Raw genomic sequence first — 23,484 nt, forward strand, 5'->3', positions numbered from 1 at the left:
CATTGTAACGAAAATTTTTAAGGGCGCTTAAAGAATGATTTCAGGGCGCAGGGTGGTAATATTTTTTAATACATTCAATACTCCTACTGAGGGCGCAAATCATTATTTATTTTCAAACTAGATTAAAAAAAATCTTGTAAAGAAAATTTGAAAGGGCGCCTAAAGAATGATTCCAGAGCGCAGGGTGGTAATATTTTGAATACATTAAATACTTAAATATTTTGGAATACATTAAATACTGAGGGCGCAAATCATTATTTAATTTCGAACTAGATAAAAAAAATCTTGAAAAGAAAATTTGAAAGGGCGCCTAAAGAATGATTCCAGAATGATGGTGATATTTTTGAATACATTAAATACTGCTACTGAGGGCGCAAATCATTATTTATTTTCAAACTAGATAAAAAAAATCTTGAAAAGAAAATTTGAAAGGGCGCCTTAAGAATGATTCCATGGCGAAGGGTGGTAATATTTTTGAATACATTAAATACTAGTACTGAGGGCGCAAATCATTATTTATTTTCAAACCAGATAACTAACTTCTTGTAAAGAAAATTTTTAAGGACGCCTAAAGAATGATTCCAGGGCACAGAATCATGGTGAGGCCGTAGGACGCAGGGACGCAGGGTGGTAGTATTTTTAAATACCTGCATTCAATATTCCTACTGAGGACGCAAATCATTATTTATTTTCAAATCAGATAACTAACTTCTTGTAAAGAAAATTTTTAAGGGCGCCTAAAGAATGATTCCAGGGCACAGAATCATGGTGAGGCCGTAGGACGCAGGGACGCAGGGTGGTAGTATTTTTAAATACCTACATTCAATATTCCTACTGAGGGCGCAAATCATTATTTATTTTCAAACATATACATTGACGAAGAATACAAAATTAGATCGGGACTGGTATCTGTATTTTAATTATTACACCTTCGTGAAATGGTAATGAGGTGACAGTGGACAGTAGAATTCAATGAAAGAAAGTGAAATTGGTTCTTAATGATAATTCAAAATAGATAAATGTGATGAATGCGCTCAAGCTGATGCATAGCTTTGCGAGCATGTTTCACTAATTTGTTCAGCATGAACTCAGGATGGAATAAAAAAAATAACAGTAAATAATAAGTGCTAGTGCGAGCGCATAAATGTTGTTCGGCACCACAAAGATGTTAAATTCTCACCGTTGACTTAACTGACCAAACCAAAAGTTTGTTTATCCCTTAAATAACAACACTAGAATTTGAACATGTACTATAAAAATGGCACAAAATAAAATATTAATTTCAAAACATTGTTATTAGATTCAAATATATTAGGAGAGCTTACAAGTTAATTATTAATTAACTTATAAAAATTATTAATTATTAATTCGACATATAAAAAAACATATCACTGTTTTTCTGCATATAATTTGATGATTCATATATTAGTCTTTTGGATTCGCTTTATTCGATTAATTAAACAAAGTCCTGAATTTATTCAATAAATGTATTAAATTCATAGTGAAATGCGAATAACTTAGAATCTATGACAGTTTTTCAGTCGAAAGTCGAAAGTCGAAATGCAGTTTAAATTCGAATAAATTCATAATTTCAAAAAACAATTTTGAACCAAATATGAATTTAAGGGGGGAGGAAGTTCTCCGAGACACGATGCCAACCATCTGCATCTCAAATCAAGTTTAACAATTCCAGCTGAGTGCATTTCACTAAACACTGTAATAGAAACGCTTCGTGCAGAAAAATCTAAAAAAATGCAAAATTCGTCAAAGACAAGTTCAAAAAAAATAAATTTAATCTTCAACCAATTGCATTGCGCCCCTGCGCCAAAGAAATTATGGCGCCCCATTAAAGAAGCTAGCGACTAACCAAAGCAAACAGAACAACAACAGCACTGCCTTACACGTGACAATATTATTGTCAATACAAGGAGTATTGACAATACTTTTGATCGTGTAATGGAAACTTCATTGGATTGACGAAAATATTGTCAAAAAATCAAAACTGCTCATCAATCCAACAATACTTTCTCTCCAAAGAGAAACTGTTAAATATATGCAATAATCTCTTCTCTCTATATTTTAATATTCATTTGCAATATTTAAAGTGCCAAACGCTTGAATTTTTTGAAAAACTCGGACTCAAGTTATCAGGCCAATTGGATTGATGGTATTGACAATACTTTGGATTGACAATAATATTGTCACGTGTAAGGGCCGCTAAACAGAAAATATATACTTTTATGTTAAATGATATCATATCTAGTCATCACTCCAAAAAATATGGCATGCTTTGATCATAGTATCTAATGGCGTTTTCGTTTTTAATTTGCACTACACCGGTGCAGTGCTACACTGAGGCATGAATAAACGAACAAAAATGACGAAAACATAAACAGTAACCATTGACTACAATAAACGATTCCATTGCACAGAGCTACACCAAACTTTTGATGAGTGCTACACCAGTGGTATCGGTGCAGAAAAAGTGTAGCACTGGTGTAGTGCAATTGGTAAAAACGAACGGTTTCAGTGCAGCTTTCGCTACACCAGTGTAGTGCAATTTAAAAACGAAAACGACATAAGAGTGCATATGGAAATTTTTATCTTCAGTCAGGTGCGCTTTTGTTTCAGTTTTGAGGACGTTCGTCGCATCGATTCTTCGAATAATTGACAATGTTCCGTTTGGATAAGTTCCTGCAAATAATGTCTAAGCATCGGAGGAATATTTGGACTTCATATCTTCATTATGTTTCGCCTGCTTCATGCATTCATTGCGGAACTAAATCTTTACACCTCATTTAGCACTGAATTGTATTGTACATCCCCTAGCTGTCACTTGTTTCCCTCCTAGGAGAAGAGAATTTATTAGAAATAAATCACGTTACGAATTTTGTAATTGAGATTGAGCACCGTATTCGTAGTTGTAAGAATTTTAGATTTTGACCGCCTCTCTTTTTGTTACCAAAATTAATTTTGACAGCGCTCGTAAACGCTGGAAGGGTTGAATCTCTTCAACTTAATTTTCGGAGGATAAACTTTGGGGGCTCCCTAAGTGACAGAGTCTGGGATACCCTAACTCCCCAGGTCCCCTTTAGTTGCGCCACTGGTGGTTGGGACGTTCGGTATTTTTCGTTCAATTTTATTTTCTATTAGTAAAGATTTCATGATGCAATCGTCAGCAGATGTTATTTGCTCACTCCCGGGATGCAACAGATTGAACAATGGTTGCGTTGTGCCACTCAACCGAACCGTCATTTTTTTCCAAATCAATTCAGATCGAATGAAAACCGATACTTTCTCGGGCCAGCTGAAAGAATCCCTTTCAGATCCAGATCCAAATCCCAACGTAGCATTACCATCTGACACACGCGGTCAGCTCAGTATTCGAGCACTAACCTCAAACTGATATATCAATCCCCGTTCGAAATCATATTCCCGTCTGTCATTAGTCTGCCGACCGGAACTGCGACGAGAGTCAGACTTGGGCAGCCGTGAACTGTGCCAATGTGCTCGAATTCGATTCCAGGAAAGAACATCACAAAGTTCGTTTTCTTCTCGTGTCTGCTCGGAGAGGCCGGCCACGTTGGGAGATGTAAAATCATTGAAAAGGGTTGACAGCGTGCGACCGACGGTTTCCTTCGTTTTCATAATCGCTCAACCCGAAATAGGTAGTAACAGCTGTCCCCGGAAATGGCAGATTCGCACAATTTGGCACAAAAAGGATCCGGTGGGCCATTTTTGCCGCACCCATCTCTAACGGGAGCCCGATTATGGAAATCGGGTTCGTCCGATTCCGGACCGTTCTAGCGATATTGAATTTTTTTCTTGGTTCTGCTGTTAAAAGTCTCTGCGGGGAGGTGACCTTTTTACTAAATTGGCTAAAGACTTTGCCTTTTGCTGCTTTATAAACGTTCTTTACGATCAGTCAATTAACAAATTGGAACTAATTAAACAGTGGGAAAAAAGGTAAGGTCAATAGGCTTACTGTCAATGCGTTAAAATTTTTCATAAAATGCAACAACGCTGCACAATAAAACTGTCGACATGATGTCCAAAGCCGCAGCCCCGATTCGGTGGAAAACGCAAATGATTCGTCGTCGGGAGGGGAATTATGTTCGGTCGTAAAGGGCTTAACGAGTCCGGAAATTAAAAATGATCCGAGATTTGGTTTTGTCATTGTTTTAGGCAGTCTCAAATGGGCGGACAGGTATCATTAAAAATAGAAACAGACCGACATTTCGGTTGGTTGGCCTGACATAAAACGTGGCTATTAATTTACACTTTCGCACAAATACCCGCGGTCGTTGTTTACTTTTGTTTATGATCGTTTATCCGAAAGTGTACCAAAATATCTCCGCGGGTCTGAATTTAATGCTGCTCGTTTCGGAATCCGCTCTTGTACAGATAATAACATTGCGAACAATGGTTGTTCTCTTTCGCCGTATCAGACCGCTAGGAATCAAAGTGTGACAATAAACAAAACAAAATACCATCGGTAGGCGACAGTGGGAATAGAGCTGAGAAATGTATTAAACATAATTTAGTACAATTAATTCGAAATGAGTTGTTTGGACTGGTTGAATGTCTAAGTTTATGAGTGTACTTCAATCCACTTGTGAGAATTCTCAGTGTTTGTGGGTGCCAAATTACAAGAATGGGATTGATAAACAACTATTCTTTAACCAGAACAAATGTTGACTTTAACTATTTTAACTCCCACGATAAACCATTCTGGAAATTTGATTAGTCGAATTTTTTTGAGCGCAAGTTTGTGAGTTTCGCCAATAGCTAGCTGGTCTGGATACAGCACAAGAGCGAATCCTGAAATTTATCCAACTGGTTGAAAGTAGTAAAACAAACCAGTTATCGTAAACCCCGAACTGGAAGGATTCAAGGTGTCAATAGGATCGCAGCACTAGCCATGCAATGGTTTTGTTCCAAGATATTTTTTCTTGTTTTAGGAACAGGTAGTGGTTTTATGTACAGGAGTGTTTCCAGAGCAGCAGTAGAGGTTGTCGCAAATGCCATTAGAACTATCTTTTGGAGATGATCTAGCTTTGATTGAACTGCAATTTTTCCTTGTTGCTACTACAAGGACTCTTTGTGCTGAAATTGGCCTATGAATAGTTTTATACATGGTGTCCCACAAAAAATTTCGAATTTGCAATAATAAGAAAACGGTTTACTAGATTTCAATGATTATACACAGTTCGAAAAAATCTTGTGTGTCGCATTTCATACAAATTTATATTCAAGGACACGTAAAATTGTGTGATTTGAAAATTACATGTCTTGAATTCGAATGAAGTAAAAAACAAAAGATCGATAGCAGCAGCGCGCGACTTGAACCGCGAAACATTAGATCACAAGTTACTCGACTGAACCGCAGAGCCCATATCTGGTCTTTGAATAATTGATAAATATACATCCATACAGCGGCACTTGGTAGCCGAGTGCAAATTACACTCGGAACATGTAAAATTCTGTGCGAGTGGAATATTTCGTCATTTAAAAAATTGTAGTAGTTGTGAATTGTATCGTTTGTAGAATTCTGTCACCTGCAAAAATTCATTATTTTTTTCTGTGTACTTTTATTTGAAAGATTGATCCATGGAATTTATTTATGAGAAATGTTTGGTTTCAACAGGACAGTGCCACACAGCTAACGAAACAATCGATGTTCTGCGAACAATCTTTATGAAAATAGAATAATCAGCAGAAATGGTGATGTGAGTTGCAGGGTGGCATGCGACCGGGAAACCTGGGAAAAAGTCTGTAATTTGGTTTCACCGGGAAAAAGTTAAATTCCTAACTCTGAAAAACCGGGAAAGATATTGCTAGTACAAATATGAGTAACAATTGTTAGTATCATGATTATTTTATTCAACAAGTGAAAAGTAGAAGACAATACTCAATTTTGCGTTTGAGCGAAATCTTTAGTCAAAGTGTTGAAACAACTTATTGTCCCATGTTGGGCCAACATCCTATGTCTTAACGATTTTTAAGGACGATGCTAAAATTAGATCACTTGTAGAAGCATTTCTCGTAGAAGGTAAATTAGTTGGGCTATTGGAAATAAAACTGGCTAAAAACCAGCAAAGAGTTCATTATGAAGAACTCGTACTTTCTGCTTATTTTCACGAGAGATGCCTAGCATTTAGAATCCTATTAGGAAAAAATAGATCGATATCTTGTGCGCTTTTACAGCTATCATTTGATTTATTTGCTTATCAATGCATTGAAATAGTAAGCAAGCTGCATTTCAAAAATGGGATGACATGACGGATGTACCGATGTACTAACAGATACGTTTTGAAAAAATTGGTGTTTATGAAGAGCAATTCGTGGCAGCCGAACGATTTTGCTAAATCTGAGATATATGTAATGATTTTAAATTGAATTTTATTACACACGAATTTAAATTTTTTGCCTGGTATAATTGGTTTTATGCACAGTTCGAAAAATTCTTGTGATCTTACATCTTGTTAGATGCACTTAAATGTAGCGTCATATTTTACACAAATTTATGTTCAAGAAGATGAAAAACTGTGTGATTTGAAAATTACACGGCTTTAAAATGAATGGAATAAAAATCAAAAGATCGACAGCAACAACGCGACCTGAACCGAAAAACATTAGATCACAAAGCACACCAGTTAGTCGACTGAGCCACAGAAGCACATATCTGCTTGGCTGGTAAATCGTGCATATAAATTCATACACTCACTTGCTAGCCGAGTGCCCATTACACTCGGAACCAGTAAATTTCTGTACGAATGGAATATTTGCGTCGTTAAGTAATTATGAATTGTATCGTTTGTAGAGTTATGTTACCTGTAAAATTCATAATTTCTTTCTGTGTGGTTTCCATCACACTCAGAGTATGACAATTCATCTGAGGGTATCGTTCATTAACAGATGTGCTTGCAAGCGAATTACAACAATTTAAGTTTCCTCCTTCACTTCCAGAAGAACATGAAACCATACCTTCTAGGTGACTAGAAAAAGGCTGATTTTCTTATAAGGAGCGTATCGATAAGTAGTTAGCAACAATCAAACAGTTATTACTCTGAAATGGCTTAATTTTTTGCAGCGTGTTTTGCGGTGACATGTTTGTTTCCATGTCAATAACAGCTGCGCAATCGATTGGTTTCGATACGGTTTATCGTTTCAATGATGAGTCGAATTGATCCGGAAACGCGAAAGAAAATTCTGCACACTTGGTACTCAGAAAGTGGTGTCACGTACAACGAAATTGCAAAACGGGTGAAAGTGCACCACACCAGTGTCAAAAATATTATCGAGAAGTTCGGTAAAATTCTTTCCATGAAGGATTTGCCCCGATCCGGTAGAAAAACGGCTCTCAGCCAGCCCGGCCGGGACTTAAAAGTGGTTGAGTAAATCAGGAAAAACCCATCGGCGTCGACGCGGGATTTTTTCCAAGCAGTTCAACACCAGCATCGGGATGATTCAACGGATCAAAGTTCGGAACTCCCTGAAAACGTACAAGAAACAGAAGGTGCCGAAAAAGGCCCTGGTACAGCAAGTTCAGGCCAAAACAAGAGCGCGGAAACTGTATAACCGGATTCTACAGAATAAAAACGGATGAATCCTGATCGACGACGAAACCTACGCCAAGGAAGACTCTCGAGCGCTGCCCGGACCGCAATATTATACGAAATCGGTGTACCAGGACCTGGACGACGCTTACACCACGGTGGCGATGGAAAAGTTTGAGCAGAAGGTGTTGGTCTGGCAAGCAATTTGTACTTGTGGTTTGCGGTCGTCGATTTTCTTCACGAAGGTCACAATTAACGCCAAGGTGTACGAGGAAGAATGTTTGAAAAAGAGAATGCTGCCACTGTACAGAAGGCATAAGGCTCCTCCTCTCGTCTAGCCGGAATTGGCTTCAGCCCACTACGCCAACTCCGTTCTAAAGTGGTTATCAAAACATAATGTACAATTCGTGGAAAAGGACATCAACCCACCGAACTGCCCGGATCTTCGCCAATTGAAAGGTATTGGGCAATTGTCAAGCGGCACTTTCGGAAGGAAGGTACAGTGTCCCAAAACATGCAGGAGCTCAAAAAAAAAAAACTGGACAGCTGCCACCAGGAAAGTTACAAAAGTAACTGTGCAGAATTTAATGAAGAATGTCAAGTCCAAATTGCGAGCGTTTCACAGAAACTAGGATTTTCTACAACATAATCAGTGAAATGCATAAAAATGTAATTTTTCTACAATGTATCAAAAACTGATGTCAAAATATGTTTTTTTTTTTGTTTTTTATTCAATAATCAATGTTGCTAACTACTTTTCAATACACTCCTTATGCACTAGTAATAATCAAAAAAAATTTTAGATTCTTAAAAGAATAACCGAAATCGGTTTGTTTGGCCGTTCCTGATAAAAACTATGGATTGGAGAAGATTTGAGGTCGATTTAGAAAACTTTTTACGGGTTTTCGCCCTTTTCAGTGATGGTATAAAATTTTTAACACACTTTACCCTACATTTTCGGGTCCAGAAGTCGGATCCGGATGGAATTCAAGAATTACGTATGGGATTACAGGATTTGTGAAAATCGATCACGCCATCTATGAAAAAAACGTTACGCGCATACACACACATACACACACAGGCATTTTGCGTACTCGACAAACTGAGTCGAATGGTATATGACACTCGGTCATCCGGGCCTCGGTTCAAAAGTCGGTTTTCACAGTGATGGCATAACTTTTCTATATGAGAAAGGCAAAAACTAACCAGAGGCGATTTGTGCCTATTCCAACAACCTGTAATTTTCATCTCGCAAACCGAGAAAAACCGGGAAATTGAAATCGTCAATTTGCTTGCCACCCTGATTCAATGAAGTGTCCCGCTATGCCCGCCGCAATTTTTTTTATTGCTCTGAACGTTACTTACGTAACGAAGATTTAAGATAAAAATAGTTTTTAGTAGGGCTATTAAACACTTAAGATAGAGCGAATTTTTATACACTATAAATATCTCATTAAAATAGTGAAAACAATCATTTACCCGATTCATTTATCTGCAGATTAGAGATGGTTGGGTAAGAAAAATCTTTAACCCGAAGCCGACCCGTACCCGATCGGAAGTAAAAAACTTGTACCCGTACCCAATCCGAACACGAGAATACATTTTTCTTCTAAACCCGAACCCGACTCGTGCCCGATAAAAAATAAAAATCTCTAACCGTATCCGACCCGGTTCAGATACCCGAAACCCAACAAAATGTTTGAACCCGTCCTCGTTGAAAATGAAAAAAAGCATCACCCGTATCCGATAAACATATTTTTTCTAAACCCGATCCGACACGTCGGGTACGGGTTTGGGCTAGATTTCGGGTACAAATACCTGAAACTCGACCATCTCTACTGCAGATCACAGAGGAAAAATTGAACCACCACTATGAGTTATATTCCAACGTTAATATGTATGTTCCAACGTTTCTGAAGCCAAATCCTTGTTCACACCTTTCGCAGTTTGAAGTTGACCGTCAGTATCAAATGGTAGGAAACTTGTCATCCGCACCAAAACTCGTCGTTCCTTGAGTTGAGTTGGAGCGAATCTGAACAACACCTTCAGAGATAGTGGCACCTGCCGATAAGGTCACCATGCTAATTTACATAACCACACCATGAAAATTAAATGATCGCTCTTACTCTGTCGATAGCCATTTTTGGGTGGCAGCCTAACCGACTCCCCTTGTTTTCAAACACATTCAGCCTTAAAATGGTTCAATCGGGCAACCTCCTCTTTCTATCGATTTTAACCTGCGACGACCGACCCGGTTTTCGGCTGATTGCCGGCTCGAACAAAGGAGTTCGATGCAAATAATCCAATTACCGCAGATACTAACTATGGGTGTTTCGGTTCACCATCCGGAATGTACTCGGCTTTGTCAGTCAGTCAGTCAGTCATTCACCGTTCGAACTGCCAAATAGTGGGCGTGAGCTCCAACCCCGATTAGGAGCCCCCAAACCGTTCGCGAGAGTCTGACACACTAAAGTGAATGATAGGGAATCTAAACGTGCAATTAACGCTTCGAAAGTTTAATTCAAGCTGAAGTTCGGCCAGAGCTGACTCATAGCATCGGCAGAGCAAGAGACAGCTCGCCAAGGCACAGACGTATCACGCGTACAGGAAAACTATGTAGGCTGCCCTGTCAAATGGTTCACGCCCGTCTAATGGGCGCACTCCCAGTCACGGAGGTCTGCTGTCATTTGCTGTGGACTTTGATTATTGAAACAATTAGGTAATACGGTGTGAGCTAGAGCTCGAGTTCAATCTATTTGGGGTGTGCTAAAAGGATTCTGGACTTGGATCCTTGAGGCAAAAGCTAGGCGGCTGGTTTGCCTTTTTTTCTGCCCAGTCGATCGGAATCGATACATATCTCTGTTTATGACACTGTTTGGTGTGAAAATGCATCCAATCTAGCGATCTGCGTGTTTGGACTTTTTTTGCCACGGGCCGATAGCTGACTGATGCAATTTAATAAGAGTACCGTAAAGTGGTGTTGTTATGCTTTCTTGGAACAATCGTACATTCAAACTTCAATGAAATGGCTGGATCGGCTTTCCGAGTTGGGTACGGTTTGAAAAGGGCTTTCAAACACAATCTTGAGATATGTCACTACAGATTACAGTCCTGATGGAACATGCGCAAAAACCCACCGAACTGAGAAAAAAAACATTCGAATTGTGGCCGATTTCGCCGACCGTAGCTATCGGTTTGGTCGATGGATCAATCCGTTGGCAGGCTGCCTGGCGCGTGTTTCTGTTTGCTCTTCGGCCAACGGAAGACCACAAACAGATGTGAACCTCACCGGGTGTGTTTGCGTGGATCGGCCGAGGACACGAAAAAGGGTGGCACGGTGACAAGGTGGGACTTTTAATGGGCCCTATTTAAAACCGCTGTTGGGTTAAAAGTGAAGCATTTATGACGTGACACTTGTCCGATTGCTATCTATTCAATGGAACGTTTTTTTTTCTCTCCAAAAGCCAACGGGTACCATTGTTTTTGGTGAATCAGTAAATCGAGTTCGAAACGGAAAATCAATACCCGGTGTGGTAAGCGGGTCACCCCTTCTATTGCATCAAATCTGCGCGGACCGGAGTTCGGTACCTCTATGAATGTATGGCAAATATGGCAGTTGTGGGTCTGCAATTAACATGTCGTCCGCGGTGCAGTTTCGAAACCGAGGCCAGCCCGGACATCTACGACAGGACATCAATTTAATTTGTTGTGAAGTGGCGCACTTTTGGGGGACGTATACCGCTGTCCGGTCCGCTTGCCTGAAGCGCCGGTTGGCTGGTTCCAAGGTTTCAACGTTTTTGTTTCTACTCGACCGAAGTCGAAGTAAACTGGAGCTCCACTATGCGCTTGGTTGGTTGGTTCAATTCGATACACGAATAAAGAGCGAATAGCATAAAAAACACTTCTTAAGAACCGCTTGCCTACTGCGAAGTGTAAGAATTGGAGGACCATCGACGGCTTTTGTTTAAAGCGAATTGTTTGACATGTGTTTGGTGCGGAAGATTGACTTCTGCAGACTCAGCGGGGAATGTAGTGAGTGTACTTGGTACGTTTTTATACTCAGTAGTATGGGAAGTTACTGCCTTGCTGTTCAGCCTAAAACTAAAATTATCTGTACCTAAAATTTCAAAGTGTTTGAATACCCAGCTTTTCACGGAGTAATGTAAAATTACATGTTTCAACGTGTAAAAACAAAATCAAAATGCATGAATATCACATAAAATGAATTGTAAAAATGTGTCATTTGTTTTATGCTCGAATATATCGGCCTCAGAAGACGTAATTTAGGTGTGTAGCAAACATAATGTCAAATATGTTTGGAAAACACATAAGTGATTGAGTTATTTTTACCTTTCGTCTTCGACTCATCAGTACATTAGTAGTTTACGCTAACGTTATCCAACGACTCAACATATGTAGACCACTAAGAATTAACTATAAGTCTGCTTGGAGGTTTAGGTGTCATAAACAGTTTCATCTAAACTGCTAATGTGCTGATGAGTCGAAGGCGAAAAAAAAATTAAATAAAAAATTGGTTATGTGCACTTAGCAGTAACCGGCACATATGCGGTACTAAAATCCCTCTGTTGGCTAATACCGTAAGTAGCATGATTTCCGTAATTAGCATGATTACAAATAACTATTATGTCCAAAGAGTTTTCGATTGAGTATGTTATTAAAGAAATACGCCATTCATAAATTTTTCGAGATTTTTTGAGGGGCCATAAGTTTTGTAACGGATGACGTCAATCGATCCCACACATTTTCATTTTCATTTTACAGGCTGTTTTGATGATCGATCTAGTGTTTATATGATCAATTGGCCGAATCATACAATTGTCTCAGTCTCGTATTGAAAATGGTTTTTAATGATGAAAGATGAAAGATGTTACTGTTTGTGCTGAAAATCGTCTGAACAGATCATTTTACCGATACTTTTCTGTTAACTGAGTGCAAATGAGAAATTACTGAAACTGAAGCGGCTTCGTTTTTGCTCGTGTGCAGTCCGACTTCGCTGCCGCTAGTTCGGACGTAACTAAGGTAAAGGAACCTAGCTCTAGGTAGATCGGGCAAACGATTGTGCGGGTCGATGACCAACCAAACTAGCGTCGCTTAGGAAACTTTGTATCGTTAAGTCAAAGGTAATAAGGCTGCGCCATATCAATTTTTTATGGAGCCATAAAAATAAACCAACAAATTCGATGCTAAATGCCAGAATTTTAAATATTTATGATATAGTGGATTTGTCTCTAGAGGTCTTTTTGCCTTTCTCATATAGAAAGGCTATGCAATCACTGTGAAAACCGACTTTTTAACTTTTTTTAATGTCATATACCATTCGACTCAGCTCGACGAACTGAGCAAATGTCTGTGTGTGTATATGTGTGTGTGTGTGTGTATGTATGTGTATGTGTATGTGTGTGTATGTGTGTATGTGTGTATGTGTGTATGTGTGTGTATGTGTGTGTGTGTGTGTAAAAAAATATGCACTCACTTTTCTCGGAGATGGCTGAACCGATTTTCACAAACGTAGATTCAAATAAAAGGACTAATAATCCCATAGCCTGCTACTGAATTTTATTTGGATCCGACTTCCGGTTCCGGAGTTACATTGTAATATGTGAAAATTAGTGAAAAAGTGTGCACTCATTTTTCTCTGAAACGGCTCAACCGATTTTTACAAACTAAAATTCAAATGAAAGGTCTTATAGTTTCCTAAAGTTTTCTAGAACATTTCATTCGGATCCGACTTCCGGTTCCGGAACTAAAGCGTGATAAGTGGAAAACTACCAATTTTATTAGTAGTTTTTCACAAACGATGGTCAAAAACAGGTACAAATCCCATAAAAATGTCTGATAAATTCTTCTAGTTTGCAGAGCTTGTTAGTTTGTGGGCATAAAAACTTAATTCGACACTACCAATTTCCCCTTTTCCTGTTCCGGAAGGACCGAAAGTGGTGAAGAAAAACTCCAAAAATAGAACTCATTTCGTTTTCCCTGCGATGCTTGAACCGATTTTCACATATCTTGATTTGAATTAGAGTTCATATTATCTTTAAAAATACAGTGAAATTTCATCCGGATCCGACGTCCAGTTCCGCAGTTACAGGGCGATAAGTGTCAAAGTTTTCAAATCGTCATATAGAAGGACAATGGGCCGTATGAATAAAATGTAGTAAAGTCTGTTGTTTGTAGTATCTTCTCAAAAATAAAGTCCACAGAGTAAAACGCGTTTAATATGAATAAAAAACTACACGGATCAGCCCCATGGGGTTGTTCGAGCCGTTGATGTGGAACAAGGCAACCAAAATTTCTAATGATCTACAATCAAAAAGTTCAATCAATCCGAACCAACACCGAACATCATTTGTCTTGATTTGCATTTTGCTTTATGACCGACGAAATTACACCATTATCTCAAATATATGCAATTATATATTTGTACATACTTGCGATTTCGATAATTAAGCTTCTCTTCGCCAAGCTTGTGTTCAAGTTTTTTATGCAAGCAGTTTTTTAGCGTTAAGTTTCTCTACCATTCTGCGATTTCGGTTGAAGCGATAAACTATTTCTCATTATCAATCGAGTTCATCTAATATAAATTAGAAATTAATCTTAAGCACTCAAAATTTATCCATAGGTAGTTGTCAATTTCTCATGGGGAAACGACATAACATGGAATTCCGAGCTTGCATGACACAAGATCAGAGTATACCAATTAAGGGCTGAGGCCAGTGTGTTTTAGGGCGTTTTAAAGGGCTATTTTCACGCTTCAAATCTGATTTTCTCAGAAACAGTGACGAATATCAAAAAACCCAACAGACAATCTCTTAGAAATTTAATTTAGATTATTCTGTGAAAATTTCAGAATGATTGTTTGACTCTAGCGGTCGGGAAAGTCTTTTTTCTGAAGGAAGAGTTGCATAGCTGAAAACGGCAACTTTCAACTTGTTCATTGAATATCTCGCCTTCAAAAGCATGGATCAAAAATCTATCCTGACAATGTCTAGATAATTTAGTTTAGATGCGATTAGTGCATAAAAACATATATGTTGTCGCGAAAAAAATTAAGTGAATGTTATTTTTTTAATGGTAAGTACGTTTCTATGGCGGCACCATTTCTGCCTGGTAACGTAACGAAACATGAGAGAGAAATAAAATCGGCTCATCAAGGCTGCCAAACAAGCGGTAGCTTTATTGGATTTCATGTGATGTAGTCAAACTTGTAACCGAAAATATCAAAACTTTCTTGGCCACCCGGCCACATCGAGAGTCATTTTACACATTTACGAGAGAGCATGAAGAGAAATGTCATACGCACAGCGAGCGACACGGTTTTACGCTAACAACTGGCATCAGCTCTTAAATCTTCAAATCGTTTTATGGTTCGTTTCTGTCTTGCTGTCTAGCAACAACCAACTTCTAGCATGCTAGGAATAGGACTGAAACGTTAGCTTTAATTTCGCTTCTATTTATAGATTCGCGTGCTTCCAACAGCTTCGCTTTTGCATCGATTGACCAATCAGAGCGATGCTCTCTCTTTGATACATCGCTTACTCCTTCAAAACCGTCGACTATGGCAGGGAAATCCGGTATGCTGGAGATTTTTTGCAGACAAAATAGGACACTGCTAGCTATTAATCAACATTTCAATGATATACAATTCAAAATACATGGCTATGAACATTCAAATCAATACGTAGAAATATTTCCTATCAAATGATGAAATAATATTAATAATTGATACAAAACAGACTGAGCTGTAAGTGTTTAAAACCTGACCACATTTCTACGTGTAGTTTTTCTTGAGTTTCTGATTTGCACCTCTAATAAAGATGTGTTCCACATCAAGAACAAGCTCGAACATGTAGTTAATGCTATCTTCGACGTTTTGATAATTTATTGCATGCCGAATCGACTCGGAGCCGGAAAAGTTAGAATAAGTATGCACAAAGCTAGAAACGTACTTACGGCGGCAAAAATGTCACTTTATTTAATTTTTTTACTTCACTTTTTTAGCAAACACACGAGTAGCAACCTCTGGAGCTACCTACCGAAAAATTGTTGTAATTACCACATGTTCGAAAGTTGTTGTACTATAGTAAATACTAATTTTATTTACTACAATTTTTCGATAGGTAGCTCCAGAGGATGCTACTCGTGTGTTTGCTGATAAAGTGAAGTAGAAAATTTAAACCAAACCAAACGTGTTTTACTCTGTGGACTATGTTTTTGAGAAGATACTACAAACAAGAGACTTTACTACATTTTATTCATACGGCCCAATATGTACATCACCGAAAGAAGAAGAAAACATAACACAAATGATGCGTGCTTTGTTCTATTTCGTACACGCTACGGATTTCTGCTAATGGTTTGTGATATTGGTAAAAGACGGTCGATAAAAGTTTTAGCTATTCTATGATAAGTGCGATTGAAAGAATAAACGAATGTCATTGAATTCAAATTTATTTGAAAAAATTTGCAATTTTCACAGCCAATAATGCAGTAATACCGTGCCGGTGGTGTAATGATGTCAATAATAATAATAATAATAATAATAATAATAATAATAATAATAATAATAATAATTAAAGTAATAATCCTACTACATGTTTTATGCTGCTGATTCATGCTGTTTAGCTTGACTTACATACGCATAAGTAACAGAAACGCAGGTCCGCTTCGTTTGATAGTTTTTGTCTGATTAATTTAATCGAAATAAAGTATGAGATAGTAAGTTTAGATTTAACTAGGTTCAAAACTGTTCTAATTTGTAGGTCATATTTGTTGCTCGGAAACAAACCAACTTCGGCTTCGGTTTTGAAGAATTGAAAATGGTGATTAAAAACTGTAAAAGGGTCTCACTCACTTTCCTTCAAGATGGCCACATCGATTATCACAAACTTATAGGTTCAAAGGAAAAGTCTTCGTTAGATTAAGTCCGAACAAACTTTCCTATTTCAATCCAATGAACAGTTGTTTTTGCGAATTCCACAGTAATATTTATGATGTTACGAGTAATATGAGAAAGGCATCATTACACCACTAGGTGGATTAAAACAGGTTTTAATGAGAGCAGCTGTTTTATATTACCCGACGTTTCAATTAATGGTTTTAGACTTTATCAAGAGAAACGTCTTAATGGGTGGATAGTGAGGCAATTTGAGCTCTCTTTGTGTGAGAACGTTTCACAACGATTTCGGTATTGAATTGCTCCAATCATCCGTAGTAATGCCTACTGTTGATAATTGATTTTTTTGTCTAACACAAAAAGAAGGCTGAAGATTTTCAACAAGCAGAAAAACCTAAAAAGAAGTGAGCGGCATCTGTGCAAACAAGGGCCTGTAATTTCTACGAAAAACTACTGTGCGGGAAATGATGAATCCTAAGTGAAATTTGATTCTAAGACAGTTCAGTTCTACACGGTCCGTGTTAAACAATGTGTTGAGGATTCCGATAAGTCGATTTTCACAGAAAAATTCGATAACAAGGCAATGGTTTGGCAAGCAATTTGTGAGTGTGGAATGCTTTCGAGACCATATGTGACAACAGATACAATGACAGCGGATGTTTACGTTCGCTGCCTACTTTCCATGGTTGGAAAATATTTAATCCAGTAATGCTTTGGTAGGATTTGCCATCAGTGCATTACGCGAAGGGCACGGTATACCAGACTACCGCTAACGGCTGCTGATTGCATTACAGCTTTTGAAAAAGACTGGAAAATGTATCCAAAATCTTTGGCAAACAATCTGTGCTGAAGTCAAATAAATATAGTGTATTATAGAGAACAGCACAATGAAATAAAAATTTGATTATACAGGGTCCGCCGGTCTAACATTTTTTTTGAACTAGTGGTTATTTCGACATTGGTTACCCTAATGTCACTTCTGATTTGACAGAAACTTAGTTTTATCCTTCCGCTGAACGAAAATGGTTGTGTATACGCTTGAGGAACGCGTAAAAATAGTGCAGTTTTACTTTGAAAATCATGGTAATGTTGCGGAATGTGTGCGAAAAATCAAATCAAAAAATCATTTTCTCGGATGAGGCACATTTTCATCTCGGCGGGTATGTTAATAAGCAAAATTGTCGCATCTGGGGGACGGAAAACCCGCACGTTATCATGGAGAAGCCGATGCATCCTCAGAGAGTGATGGTTTGGTGCGGATTTTGGTCTGGCGGCATCATAGGGCCATTTTTCTTCGAAAATGAGGCAGGAGCCGCTGCCACGGTCAATGGCGAGCGCTATCGCGCCATGATTAGCGGTTGGTTCTTTCCGTTACTTGAAGAGGAAGACTTGGACACCATTTGGTTCCAACAAGACGGCGCTCCATGCCACACAGCCAAAGCTACGATCGATCTTCTGCGCACAGTCCTCGAAGATCGAATTATCAGTCGAAATTCGGATGTCGTTTGGCCGCCTAGGAGCTGTGATTTGACGCCGTTAGACTATTATCTTTGGGGGGCTGTCAAAGATAAGTGTTATGTGGACAAGCCAGAGACAATTCAAGGCTTGAAGGACAACATTTGTGCAGCCATAGCTGAAATAAAGCTGCATACAATCGAAAATGTACTAAAAGATTTGACGGACCGTATGGCGTACTGCAAGGCCATCCGAGTTTTAATGCATGTTTAAAAAAAAAGTTACATGGCGGACCCTGTATAAAACACTAAGCTTGTTCATTTAGTTGAGCTAAAACACATGGTTTAATACGGTATTCGTAGAGTTTGATTTGCACATTCAACGTTGCGAAATTCAAAGAAGCATACATTGAAATAATTATTCATCAGGATAGCACATTGTCGCATTGACACAATTTTGAAGAATAAATAAATAACAGTAACTTGTCAATAGACGCCCTTTTCAAAAGTCTGCTTAGGCATTACAACCGATCCAATTGCTTTTCTACTGAACTGCTCCAATTTCATGGTGAGCACATGGAGTGATGAAGTTACGATCCAGATCACTGTCACTGCAGTGAAAAAAAAACAGAGCGACTAACAATCCATATCGCTATCAACTGAATTCTTTGAAACCGACCGCTCTGGCTAGTAGCGTCCATTTCATCGCAAAGCCCGCCAAACGACGACGACGCACTTGACACAATTCGTGGAAACCTATGCTGAATCTGGAGTTCGGTCATCGTCGAGACAAGCAACTTTGACTTAGGTCCGGTATCACATCAGTCAACGGATTAGAGGATCAGATGGCGCAGTGTGGAACAATAAAAATTGGAGCTTGTTTTTTTTTGTTCTGCTTCATTTTCGTTTTTGTTTAATTCGGGAGGGCCGTTAGTCGGCTGTTTAATCGAGGCCATATGTTCACCGACGCAGACCAGTACTTTTTCAATATGGTGAAAGATACCAGTTTACATTTAGGTGCTACAAAACAAAACGGTTAGCCATGTAAGTCTTGTTCATTTTTATCCGACTTTTGAAACGGTCAGTAGCGAAAGATATTAGGCTTTTCAAAAGGTGACGCATTTATTTTTTCAAAATATCAGATGATGAAATTATGGAAACGGTTTGGACGATCTCGTTACTGGAAACTTTGCTGTGCTCTTCGGTAACATTAGTTTGTTTTATTGTTCCCAGATGGGTTGTTAATTGTGTTGTTTCATGGAAGTGTGATAAATGAGAATTGAAGTTCTTTAGACTACACAAAAACATTTGAAACAGGCCCGTGCGCAGTTGGGAGTTTGATTTTAACTGTTTTAAACCCCTCCCTTTGTAGAGTTTTTCAACGTAAGTTCCATAAACAATAGAGTACTTGTAGTTCTCGGAACTGGTTTCACAATGTAAACGCATTGCCGGGTAAAAAGTTAACAATTCACTTGAAGCACTTGATATTTCTAATGAAGACGCGTTTCCAAATGTCTACCAAATGCATCACGTTTTGGCAGTTTTGCCGGTATCAACGACGACAAATGAACGATTTTCTTACGCAAAGAAACCCGCTAATATGTCCGCACCATGGTTTTCAAACTGATCTGGGTTGTTTGGATTTCACGACTATATAAGTAAGAAATGAAATTATATCGTGGATAGCCAATGAGCAAACCCAAATATTTATTTTGGTAATAAATATTCATTCTATGTGAAAATGATGGGGATGGCAGTTTTGCCCCACCTTACCCTTATTTAATTAGGAGAAAAAAGATCCTGCAATTGAAGATAGTTGCTTTCTCAACATTCCTTGCTATTCCGCAAATATCTTAAAATCATAAAATGAAATTTGAGTGCCATATTATTATTAACCAATTATGTTTTATATTTCGATACTATGACTCAAAAACAATAATTTATTTCAACATGTTTAAGACAATCATATTATCTTTATCAACATTAAATTATGTCAAAACTATACAGACAAAGACATTTTCAAAATAAATCTGTTTAAAAGTAGCTATAAACTCTGTACAAAGTGCTGAAACTTTCTTGTATATACGTTGTAATTCTAAATTTTTCTGTTTTCACTTATTAACTTCCAAAATGTAGTCACCATTCAATCACATTTTACACTCGTTACAATTTCAACACTGGAACCCCAAGAAAGCCTTGGTATTACATTCCTGTAGTGGAATTTGACCTTCTGTTTCATTCAACAGACTTCGCAGCCGATTCAGAGTGTTCAGTACCATTGCATGGCTGGTGCTACGATCCTACTGACACTACGAATCCTTCCAGGTCGGGGCTCGAACATACGACAACTGGTTTGTAAGACCAATGCCCTATGTATTGAACCGCCAACCCGGGCAAAATACTGAAACCTTATGTGACTTATATTTGTCACTTAGGACTTAACTACAATAGCAATAACAGATTAAGTCAGTTTAATGCCATTCAGAAGCGTTTTAATTTACACTTGTTTAATCTTAAGTTTGGCTATCGTTTAAAACCAGACGAGAGCTATTAGAATTATCATTTAAGGAAACCATTTTAGACAACCTTCCCGGGTAGATGACAATTACAAATCAATAACAAATTTTATCATTAAAAACAAATATCTCAATGGTAAAACTTGACGTTACTTTGTTTGAAATAAGAGTTAAAATATCAAAAATAATAACTAGTTTTGTTGGAGATAATAACAAAATTATGTCAAGTTTTGTCATTGTAATATCAAACCAAGGAGAGAAAATTTATAAAAGAAGAATGACTCGAATAGTTATTATTTTAATGTTAAGAACAGAGTAACATCATAATCAGTTATCTAAATTCAATGATAGAATAAAGGTAAAATCAGATATTTTAATTAAATAACAAAATACTAGTTTTTTTTGTTTGTTATTTTATTGAATTCACAAAAGTATTTCAGAACGGACTATTTGTCATTCTAGTTTTGTTTACATTTCACGAAATGATCAAATTATAATTGGATCGATATTGTTGCATTTTAATTATAAAAATTCACTGTTTCTTCACATATATAAAACAAATAACATCAATACATTATTCGAATGGTTTACCCAATGGCTTCGGTTCATTGCGCAGTGATGGATTGTTCGCAATAACATTTGCAATGTGTTTATTAATCATCTTCGCCTTCGTCATTGCAATTCCAACGGGATCTTGAAGAATATGTCGCCTTTCGTAAACGCGATCTGCAGAAGTAAAATTATTAAACGAATGCTTTCGATTGATTAGTATATTTACCCTTCATGTATTTTACTTTTTCCGGATCCAACTTATTGATTCGCTGAACGTTGGAATCCTTATTTATCGGTTCCTTTTTACATCCGTGTGGGTTGTTAGAGGGCCTACCAGTAACCGTTGCATTTCCAATTCCTTGCAGGAACAATTGAAGCATAAGCTCTTTTATAAACAAATAATCACTGTCTCCAGAATTTTGAGATACACTTAACAGCCATTCAGTGCTTGGATATCCTGGAATATCAGTAAAGGATCCTTCATTTCCCTTTTGTAATAGAGATTCCTGTAGGAGCATGTTTAACGTACGTAACTTTGAGTTTTCAACATGAAGTGATTTGATTTCAACGGACTGTTTATCAATAGTATCTGGTAGCTCCTCAACCAACTTTTCAGAATCTCTGCTTGGCTTATTCTCACAATATTCTTCTGGTAATGCTTCAACGGAGATGGGAGCAATTATATCACACTGTTTCGAACTTTCTACAACTGTTGCCGAAACATTTGATCCATTGTCAGATGAGAGAACAATGTGAGAATTTTCCGAAAATTGGTCTGCAAAATTGATCGATTTGTTAGAAATAATCGGATCATAGAATTGATGCTGTCCTGAGTTTGCATCAAGATCCCTGTTGTTGGATGGAACGTCAATTGTAGACGGAATATTGCAAACATTCGAACATGATTTAGCATAATTATCTTTGTTCCGCTTTAACGGAAGGATTCTGGGTATCTTATTTTGAACGCCACGTTTCTTTTCAGGAACTGTGGTTTTGTTTGACTGTTCCGAATGTATCTGTAATGAAATTGAGGTTAGAATGGTGAATAACATATCCTTTTCTCGGTATTACCATATTTTGCATATTTTCCATATTTTCAGCATTTGCTTTTCGGAATGAAAGCTTTTGACGTACAGATTTGCCGGGCCGACCCATTTTGTTTAAGAAATTGGAATTTGAACTGGAATCAAACTCAACCACACTTTTTCAGTTACACTAATGAAGCAGAAGTGCCAGATTTCTTTATGAAACATTTGTCAATATCTGCCTTGTACAATGAGAGATATGTTCAAATATTACTCTACTCAGGAACATAGTTATTTATGACCGTTCGATAGGTGTTTTGTGATTCTGATGATGAAATACAGTGAAATATAAAGGATATATCGACGTGAACATTTCAAAAGGGCCTTAAAAAAATTGACAGATTCTCTTTGTTTACTTTCTCTTTCGATTATATCTGCGTTATTACGCAATTGTTCTTTACATGTATGATACTATTACAAAGCTGGAGATATTTTCTTTCATTCTATATGCAAATTTGGTAAGTGAACGTGAAAACTCAGGTGTTATTAACAGAAGAAAAAGTAAACAAAGAGAATCTCTCATTGGTTTATGTGCCCTTATAAAATGTTCACGTCGATATTATCTTTCGAAACCAGTCCTCTTTGTGATTTCTGTACTACTAGTAATGATCTTTTTATAATACAAAACATAACCAAATTCTTAGTTATCCATCTTTCAGATGGATTGCATATCCAGTAAAATTTTAGCACAACTAAATATGTCAAACATTTTGAATATTCAAACGTAAAACATTTCTACTAATCTGTCATCACTGCTACGAACTGTTTTTACGATGGTTGATTCATAAACAAATGTTGTCGTGAGATCATCATACTATTAATAGACTATCAACTGAGTTTAATTTGTAACGGAACATCAGTAACATTTCCTGGTTTAGAGTGAGTATTATTAGTTGAAAAACTGTTATCGATTTTACTGGTTGCTCCGTATACAACGAAACTTTTTAGACGTCGTCAATTTTATAGCTAATACATCACAAGGGATCTGATTCTCGGAGTAAACGCACATTATACGATTCGTGTGATACAAACTTAGACAGTCTTTTTGAACAGGCTATGGCCGTAATAAAAAATTGTTGGCTACATAAATCGATCGAAATTTATTTCGTATGTGGACATACTGCATTTAGATAACTAAACGCTTTCAAACGTTGAAAGCCCCTTCAAAATTCAGTGATGATTTTATAAAACGTATTGTTTTTACATATATGATTTATACAATAATAAAGTTACCATTTTTGCCTTTTCAAAACATATTCCTTTTATATTAATTCGTGTACATTCTAGACAACATACAAGAAACTATAGTCCTAAATGTGGCAAATGCCAAATGGCGCAAATGAAGTTCACGATGTATAAATATATTATGGTGATCACATTTTTTTATATGTATTGTTATTTTTC

At 37.5% G+C, this 23,484-nt stretch overlaps 2 protein-coding genes across 3 annotated transcripts in view; one reads left to right on the forward strand and one right to left on the reverse strand.

Moving 5' to 3' along the window:
* Positions 1–23,484, forward strand: part of LOC131439103 (roundabout homolog 1-like) — a 267,685-nt gene that overhangs the window by 40,774 nt on the left and 203,427 nt on the right. The window lies entirely within an intron of this gene.
* LOC131439104 (uncharacterized) lies at positions 20,960–22,775 on the reverse strand. Its single transcript, XM_058609717.1, has 2 exons — positions 21,222–22,775; positions 20,960–21,169 (listed from the first exon to the last, which is right to left on the reverse strand). Exons 1-2 carry the CDS (start codon positions 22,045–22,047, stop codon positions 21,018–21,020), a joined length of 978 nt encoding a protein of 325 aa, XP_058465700.1. The 5' UTR covers positions 22,048–22,775; the 3' UTR covers positions 20,960–21,017.

This window comes from Malaya genurostris, chromosome 3, assembly GCF_030247185.1.
Source record: "Malaya genurostris strain Urasoe2022 chromosome 3, Malgen_1.1, whole genome shotgun sequence".
Lineage (NCBI taxonomy): Eukaryota > Metazoa > Arthropoda > Insecta > Diptera > Culicidae > Malaya > Malaya genurostris.

Coding starts and splice junctions, on each gene's coding strand:
- LOC131439104 (XM_058609717.1), bottom strand. CDS start 22,047: ATGTTATTCACCATTCTAACCTCAATTTCATTACAGATACATTCGGAA. Junction 21,170..21,221: donor AAAAGTAAAATACATGAAGG/GTAAATATACTA, acceptor TTACTTCTGCAG/ATCGCGTTTACGAAAGGCGA.